We start from the raw sequence: 9,629 nt of genomic DNA on the forward strand, positions 1-9,629 counted from the left end.
CAAAAACCAGCCTCCTGGTGCCTTGGTAGTATTGGTTAGGTATAACCAAGCCCAAATGTGTCTTCAGCATAACCCTAAAATCAAATGTTCAAATAGATTGTTACAGAACTCTAAAAAAATTCAATGGATTTTCTATTAATCAACTTCCTGCCTGATGCTTTCAGGCAAGTGTAATTCAGGTTACGGGCTTGATTTTCACTGTTCGACATCACTTTGTCCTGAGACGTGCCTTTTATTATTGACTTACTTTTGTGTCCCACTTCTTATTGCCAACAGCCCAAGGTGTCGATTCGTGGTAGTGCGATGACTTCCCCGACTACGTTTGTAAATGCGAATTATCCGTATTCTCCCTGGTGACTGGATTGATTGCAGAGGCTACTGTTTTTCGTTTGTAACACTGTGAAACAGTTTGAACATGGCTGAAAAGCAAAGCACACTAGCAACTTCCTAGGCCACTTCAGTATGTGAATTGTCTGGATTTTTGTGGTGACTGGATTGATTGCAGAGGTGCTTCTCCTACTGTTCTTTGTTTGTAGCACTGTATAACAGGCTGAACATAGCTGAAAGCAAAGCGTAATGGCCACTTCACTACTTTTGAGTCAGTAATTAATAGCTGGGACAAGCATTCAGATGAAATCATTAGCTCTGGCGCCATCCTTTCTTTTAATGCGGTATGCGTGGGTTCACTAATCATAATAATGTTACAAAAGAAGTAAAAAAACAAGTACAGTATGAGGACTAAATTATGGAGTAAATGTCCACTAGTATATCTGCAGGTTTTGGCACCTCCCTTGTTTCCCTACTTTTTTCTATGATCCTTAATCGAATTTAAAATTCCTTATACTTGTAAATGAAAATTTTAGTAAAAGTATACACAATACTAAAAGTTTTCATTTCATAGATCTAACAAAAGTCTAGATTGCTCTGGAACATTGGCGAGTGTGTTGTGTTAGAAGTTCTCAAAAATATGCACTGTATTAGAGTAAACAAATATATTAATGTAACAGTCAAATAAATGTGCAACTGTAACTACCTTCATACCTGTATCATAGTAGCCAAGCCTTGGCCACCACTCTTAATTTCACAGCTTTTGTTCACCCAGGCTTTTGCAAGCCTCACCCTTTTTACACTGCTGCTTTTTTCTTTTTTGTATGGATTATCTCTATTCTATACTACTGGCATAAGACTTATGAAAACAAAACAAACGGGTTACATTGCTTCATCAAGATCACACCCCTTACTTGCATTCTGATATATATTTGTAGTATGGTATGTGGGAAGATCAAAGGCAGACCAGTGACATAAACCAATTGTTTACAAATGGTTGTAACTGGCTAAGTGCCTCTTTTTGGCCACACAGTCTGACCACTAATTGCTTCAAAAGCATCAAAAGAAACCATACACCATGGAAAGTCACAATACCAGGTAGGCAGGAGTCTATTATGCTTTTAAATCTTCCAATTATTCTTTCTGGAAATTCTTTTTAAATTGATCAATTATTCCCAAAATTATTTCTGAAATTTGTGCAAAAGCAGCATATTAGGTGGAGTTTTACATACGTGGCTGCTATATTAAAATTATGGACTAGAAGTTGACTGCTCTATTAGAGTAAGTGACTGCTCTATTAGAGTATCTTGATCTTTTCAACTGTTTTTGTGTTTGCCGAGATGTTTGCACTGTTTCAGTGGTGTATACAAAAGATTTTTGGATCACACTACAAGAAAAACTTATAATTTTGCACTAATTATTCCTAGAACTCATCTGATTATTCCAGAAGATTCCCCAATTCTTTCCACTACCTATTATTCCTGAAATTATTCCGGCATAATAGATGCATCCCTAATACCAGGCTATGAATTTGGCCAATACTGTATAGTTAACAGGTTACTTTTGAAAGTGGAATTTTTGAAGAACAGCCCAGTAAAAGTAATTTCATGGCTTCTATTATCAAATGCTCAAACACTGTGTGTAGCACCAATTTTAGTAGTACGCATTTAACCAAGTGGATTGTTATTGAGATGGTAATCACATGTAACAATACAAATGATAAGAGGATAATGTCTACAACCAAATATGGACCACTACACTAGGGGAAATTTTGTTTTGCAGACAAGACTGAAACGATGAGAGCATGAATCCCTTGCACATGTCCACATGCAAGGGGAAATCTCGAGTAGCTGTATAAGGTCAGGTTGATTACCACTAAGCAATTGGCTTGAAATAACAATGCAAAGTCATGATGCTGTTGCAGTCTTAGTTTACACTTTTTAGTACGAGTTCACACGTAGTAGCGAGCACTAAGCTAGTTAATCCAGGCTTAGCAATGCAAAAGTTTAAATTGATTATGCATAATACTTTTTTTGGAAGAGGTAGAACCACTGCTTTTGAACAATTTGAAAATCAAACTCTTTCAAAAATATCCTGTTATAGTTTACATCAAGCTGATGAATCAGTCTGGAATAAATATCCACAGCTTCAGATTTTCATTTAGTCATCTAAATGAATGGGAAGCAGTACAATTACTGGGCTGAATTGGTATCCATATACTGTACCTTGTGGTACTTTGCCAAGGTAACAAAGACTATTATATTGTTAAAACACTCAGCAATGAATGTCAACAGCTGCACATCTAAATGTGAAGCAGCACATCTAAATGTGAAGCAGCACAATGGCTAGATTTATACACTGGGCACATGCTTGTGTACTAGCTATCAATGAATTAACTAACCATCATGACAGTGATTAGTGAGTAGAATCATTCCTTAGGCACACTACTCAGTAATAACCACCAATCTTAGCTGGCTTTTTTGTTTCTGTTATATACAAATGAGACCTTTTGATCTGTGCACACCCTATACCATGATCGTTGATGCAGCATTCCTCATTAATTTTTAGCTAATTGGAGTTACTGAGTTAATGAAGTGATGAAACAATACTGCATGTAGAACAAAACTCAACGATAAAGGTCCAATGCTGTAAATCTTTCAGTTAGTTGTATTAACATTTATTATTCTTGGCAGCCCCAGATATCAGCAATTTTAAGTTGCCATTTACTTTTACTTGTGTGGGCGCATGCCTTATAGCCAAACTGTTTAGTGTGGGGTATGCATTGTTGGCAAAAGCTAACAACTACATGTATGTATATGTACAATGGTGTATGACGTTCTATACTGATATTTTCTGCAGTCATTCCCTTCATGACCAAGCTTCAACCATTTATCATCAAACTGTTAGTAACAGTTTCTGTTATAACTCTGGGAATATGCTTTCTTCTGTATGTTGCAATAATGGATCAAAAGAATTTTACTTTTAAAAGAGTAACCCGGCTGAACACTTTTAGCTTTAGAAAAGGTCATATATTGTATGATACAAGTGACATCTCCAAAAACATTACTGATTTCATCTATGGTGTAGCTAAGAAAACTCCTCAAAGCTTAGGTGATGCTGCAGCAGAAGATATTAATAGAATCAAAGATCAGTTTCTTGTTGCACTCAATACAAGTAAAATGCATAACAAAGCATGCAAAGAGGGAATAATTATGGTAACGTTATATGCTGAACAGCAAGTTGGAGCTGCAATGAACATGTTTTCACTACAGAAATGGGCCAAAACTGTTAATTCCTCTGTAGTAGAACCTTTCGTTATTAATTCTGTGTTCAAACTGCCATCTGTCACATCACAAGCAGCACTTTCAAACACATTGCGCTTCAGTGATTACTTTAACTTTAACTTATGGAATGAGAGGAGTGTGCAATATAATGGAACGCCATTAATATCCTGGGAGTATTTCCTTAATAATAAACCAACAAAATACATATTTGTGAATGTCATAAATGATTTGAGAAAAGATGTTAAGAAACCAGTGCATATCGATGATGAAATCACAAATCAACCTTTCTGTAAGGAAGCTTTCTCTTGGTTTCAAAGAAGATGCGAATATTATACTGAGAAATTGGTGCAAGCTAAGTTAGTGAGACGTGTTTGCTTATCATTTTACAACACCAGAATGAACATTAGTGATTTCACTCAGCACGTTTATGGACCACATGATCCTTCAGAAGTTATTGTTTGGATTGTAATTTGGAAAGGATTTGCTTACAACGACAGAGTCAGAGTAGTCCAGCAATACTTTCATAGAAGTCGTGAAATACTACCAATGCTACATGCTAGTAACAGAGTAATAAAAGATGCCCAAAATTACGTTAGGCAGTATCTGGGAACTGAGTTTGGTGAGCATGTGGGTATTTCAATTCGAACAGTTGTAAGAGCAAAATATTTGTCTGGTGAAGAACAGAAATACACCTTTTTCAGGGATTGCTTAAAAAATCTTGGAGAGGCTATTCAATCATTAAACATAACTAGAAAGAAAGTGTTCATGTCATTAGATTTGGGAAGATTCGGTGACAAAACACAAACGTTATTTATATCTCCACCAATGATTTCATCTATTGAAGACATGTTGTTTCAGACTGCATACAATGGTTCAGTAACAATGCAAGAATGGGAATCATCTTTTATTGACAGTACAAATGGTGTAACAGATAGCGGATACATTGCAGCCGTACAGAGAACAATACTAGACAACAGTAAAATTAATGTCTTATCATGTTTGGTGGTAGATCTAATTTCCAGAGAAGCATATTAATGGAGTACAAAGAGAAACATGGTAACAATTCATGTGTTTATGAGGTCTGTTATACACCATAAAGTTTAGCTTTTAATAATGTATTGATTTATTTTGCATAGTTTGTAGTTTCTCATTAAAAACACCAGTAACTAATCCATAAATACCCATAACTGGAAAAGGATAATAATGTTTTATTGAATTTAATCTGCTAGCCACAAATTTTAAATTGTGGTGTACATAAATCATATACTGTCCTTGTACTTTGTTTCGTTTTTGGGGTGAAACATACAGAATTATTTTAATATTGAATGTTGGAACAAAGTCCACATCAAAGCTGTGTCTTCAAAGTTTCAATCACTTTGTCCAAGCTGCATACCACACAGATTACCATCATTAGAATACTGCTCAACCATCTGGGACCCCTATCATCACACTAGTATTAGTAAACTAGAAATGATTCAACACCGCGCTGCTCGTTTCGTTTTGAACAAACCCTGGCACAGATCTAACCAAAACCATGATAGCATCACAGACATGTTAACCAGTCTTGAATGGCCTACACTTCAAAACAGAAGAACAATTGCTAGACTCACCTTCCTATTCAAGATTGTCAGGAACTTACTAGCAATACCTGATCATTGCTTACCGCCACCAACTCCAGTGTCCTCCACCCGTGCTCAACGTCCTCTCAAGCTAACTCAATTGCAAGCAAGAGTTGATGTGTACAAATACTCCTTCCTCCCTCGAACAATTATTCAATGGAACTCCCTTCAAATTCCTAACATCGACACAATAGATCTTGAAACATTTAAGAACGCTGTAAGTAATATAATATAATGCGTGATTGTAATGCTCATTAGCGTGTTGCCCCTAGTGGGCTTTGCTAATTAATAATAATAATAATAATAACAATAATAATAATAATAATAACCCTGGCACAAAATAACAACTCGTGTTTAATTTGGGATTGCTTCGTCGTCCGAGGTCCAATGAGGATGAAAATCGCTGTGGGGTTTGTCCACACGCTGATCATCATGAAAATCGTAGGTTTATCGTGCGCGTTACATATAAGTAAGTTTTGTGTTGTTTTGTAATCTTTTTAAGCCTTGTAATGTATATAGAATACAGTAAAACTTTAAAAAACGTACTGTTTGGTGGAAGGTAGTCACTGGTGCTTACTTTAAAGTGCGTAGTTACTTCGCTCGGGTTAGCGATTTTCAGCTCCAGAGCAATTTTCTGATGGCTGTGTCATCAGCTCAAAGTAAACCACTTTAAAGTCGGCATAACAATGCCATAATTGATACCACAACTCCACCTTAATTAAGTATTGTTGCATCATTGTGGCACCTCCACTTTAGTTGTTTACCTTTATAAGTTGTTAACTTGATGTTTTTACTTACTTGAGATAGCCACTTGCCTATGGGTATACACCATTGTATTGAGAAGTGTGCAGTGGGTGAAACATATTTGCTCACCACAAAGCATACAAAGATCACTGAGATCCGATACAATCTGAAGTTACTCTCATTACATGTACAAACTTGCAGCTAGAAGCAACTGCAGTTTCAAGATAGTCCAGATTGCTAGATGGCGGCTTCCTGATTCAATTGTGCCATTTTTCCCTTTAAAATGTATGGGGAGCCCTGGAGAAAAAATGTACCTTTTTTCAGTTTTTAAGCACTGTGCATGCCAAAGTAGCTAATTCCAACCCAACAAACTATATATTTCTGAGATCAGCAATCAATGCTCTATCTATTGAGCATATAAAAAGCCCATTTTTCCAAAATTTAAAAATCGGGCTGGAATGCCTAATTATAGGGAAATATTGAGAAGGAGAAATTAATCCAAAATTTACAAATGTTTCTTCTAACCAGCTACCCAGCAAGTATACATCACTGTGTATAAAAGAATTTGTTATAACTATGCATGCATATGGTATAGTAATGCAGCATATATGGGTGATAAGGGAAATTGTTACTCTTAGACTAATTCATGCATTGTGCTGATATAGATTACATCATTTTTGTAATGTAGTGTACTGTTCCTCATTTTTAAAATTATAGTTACGACTATATATAACCAGACAAAGGACATATTGCAACACAGCTAACATGCTCTATGTATGTATGTATATACGTAAAGATCATGAAGCTGTTTATGATTGATGACTATCATTTTTATGTCTTCATGCAATCTATAGCTACCGGTAGTCAGAACAATGGCTTTAATGTCATTGTATGTATACCATAAAGATGCTTCAACTTATCAATGTCCACAGTCTATCAATTCATCATGGGCCCTTTACTCATCAATTGCATAGTTCAAGTGCACTATTCAGTGTACAAAGTAACTATACAATCATTCAGGAGAGGCAACAGATATAGCCAGTATCCATGCATCACATACATAAATACTTAACAATATTATAGTTATCATGAGCACGAAGAGAAAATGCTGATTCCAGACTGTGTGAACCCTTAAGCACCGATGAGTAGTCTAGTAATCAAGTCACCAGCTGATTGTCACAATAAAGGCTATAACTTTCTTGTGGGTCACCTCAAGTGGTAAAATGATTCATGCTAGAAACAATAATAAAGCAGGTAGACATTTCTTCTTCAATAGAATCCCTCGATTGTGGAATGCCCTACCCCTTATTGACTTATCTTTGTCTATTAAAACAAACAAGACAAAGATATATAAGCTTCTATGGTCACATTTTTTATCAAACTTTAGACATGACAACCCTTGTACCTTTCATTTGTTATACCCATGTAGTAGATGTTCCAACACACCCCGCCCCCTTTAATGTAACTCTTTAAGTATAAGTAATGTAATTTTTATAAGTAATGTAATACGGTAAGTAAATTGTTGATTTTTAATGGCCGGTAGCCTTGAGCTAGCGGACCATCAGTACTGTACCCTAAAGATTTTATTAATTGTACATCTCTTATTCTATACTTATATGCAGTACTGTAAAGGAATAATCAAGCAATCAATCAATCAGTCACTATAGTGGAGTTATGTAGTAATGCAATAAATCAGTCAATATTGTTGTTTATATAACAGAATGAAGACCATACAACTATTATACTCATGTATTAAAACCTCCTAAGTATATACAGCCATAAAATGAGCCTAGCTATAAATAAATAAATAAGTTTGTATGTTTTAAAATTGTCACAGCCGATTGTCGATGACGCAAACTTGGTCAGTTCCTAACTAGTGTTACACACATCACACACACATCACACACACAAATGCTACAGCTACTTCAGATATCACTGCTGGATGATACACCATTCCTTAGAGTTATTTGCTGCAGGAAATGTCACTGAGCTATCATCATCATCTGCCGTTCCACTCTCATTCGTTTGAATTTGTAATTCATTAATGGTATAATTCAGGTTGAGGAACAAGTCAAGTGCAGTCTGAGCTAGGAACAGATTGGAGGTCTGCACTGTTGCACAGTTGGTATAAATCGAAATTGTTTGGTCCACAATTGCTTCTGTGGTGGAGCAATTCGTGTCATTAGCTGCCAGCTGTAATGTGACATGATGGGTCATAGTAATTTATAAAGTGACCCTTAGCTATTGACTTACTGTATATTCTAGCACTGGTAAAACAGTCTCATTCAGCAGTTGGATGACCCCCCTCTCTGCCTCCAGTACTTCTGTTTGCTCTGCCTCTATCACTTCCCGAGGGATTAGACTGGAGTCGTTGACAATCGTCTTGGCCAGTTGTAATTGAACAACCAACTCGTTGTAGTATTTGACTAACTGGCCATATGTTAAAGGAGTCATTTCTCTACACTTTTTTTCTTCTTTTCCTGTCATGTCATAGAACACTCGTCCCCTGCACACCTTGCGCTTCTTTTGCTGATACTGCAAAGAGAATAACCACGTGAACATTATGCGCATGCGTACAATACCTATCACGCGAGAGCAAGTACTTTTTAAAACTTACCTCAGCCTTCAATAAATTTTCATCGCTAAGATCGAAAGCTCCTTTCCAAAGCGAAAACAAACTATCAGAGCTGGATAGATCTATCAGTGGAGGTAGCAGTTTATTAAATGTAATAGGTTCTTGATCAGCGGTGGGCAGGGCTTCTCTTTTTCCAACTGGCAACGAGCACACTATAGTGAGCCCGTACAGCACCACTATGCTAACGCAGATAACAGCCTTGCAGTTCAACTCCATTTTACCTTGTGCTCAGTACTTCACTCAGTTCAGCGTTGAAACCGGGTCGGGTCATCCGGGTCATCCGGGTCATCCGGGTCACATTTTCTCCGGGTCATCCGGGTCTGACCCGGTTTACAATTTATCCGGGTCTGACCCGGATTTAGATCACGTGAGAAACGAAATTGTTCGTTTGACGACGTGGAAACTTATAAACGCTATCGCGTAGCTCTTTCGTGAGCCACGCCCACTTATCGCATTACCAACATACACTCAGCCACGCTCATTTGTTAGTAAGTGTAGTATGTAGCACGAAATTGAGGGTATCTATGGTGAGGGGTAGCTATTGTCAGTAGGTGAAGACCTTTTTTTTTTTTTTTTTTTTTTTTGGTCTTCAACCTACAGCTAGGCTGAAGTTGCAATATTTACTCAACACGAATCGAACGCTCAAAATGTAGGCTCGTTCGCTCGCTCGAGACTAGCCGAAACGCGTCTAGGCTTTAATCAATCCGGGTCAATCCGGGTCACATCCGGGTCAAATCCGGGTCAGTGGGTCATCCGGGTCAGCAGTAGTGACCCGGTTTCAACGTTGACTCAGTTGTCACCTTACAATGACTACATGCTGGGTTTTAATCCATTTATATAGCAAAGAACATTGCCACATAAGTGCTATTTCTATTGAGTATGCGAAGCCATTTTTGTGTTCTAACTAGCTCATAGCTAAGAGGGGGAATCTTTATCTTCACTAAGTGTAGTCTAGATATGTGATCATAGTTTGTTAAGGGTTTATAGCATGCGCTGTCACACAGGCTATTCCCCACTCCT

General features: G+C 37.1%; 1 protein-coding gene across 1 annotated transcript; it reads right to left on the minus strand.

Moving 5' to 3' along the window:
* Positions 1-7,675: 7,675 nt before the first annotated feature.
* LOC136256803 (uncharacterized) lies at positions 7,676-9,349 on the minus strand. The gene is made up of 3 exons (XM_066049842.1): positions 8,592-9,349; positions 8,228-8,509; positions 7,676-8,167 (listed from the first exon to the last, which is right to left on the minus strand). Exons 1-3 carry the CDS (start codon positions 8,823-8,825, stop codon positions 7,907-7,909), a joined length of 777 nt encoding a protein of 258 aa, XP_065905914.1. The 5' UTR covers positions 8,826-9,349; the 3' UTR covers positions 7,676-7,906.
* Positions 9,350-9,629: the final 280 nt, after the last annotated feature.

The sequence above is a fragment of the Dysidea avara genome, chromosome 5 (genome assembly GCF_963678975.1).
Source record: "Dysidea avara chromosome 5, odDysAvar1.4, whole genome shotgun sequence".
NCBI lineage: Eukaryota > Metazoa > Porifera > Demospongiae > Dictyoceratida > Dysideidae > Dysidea > Dysidea avara.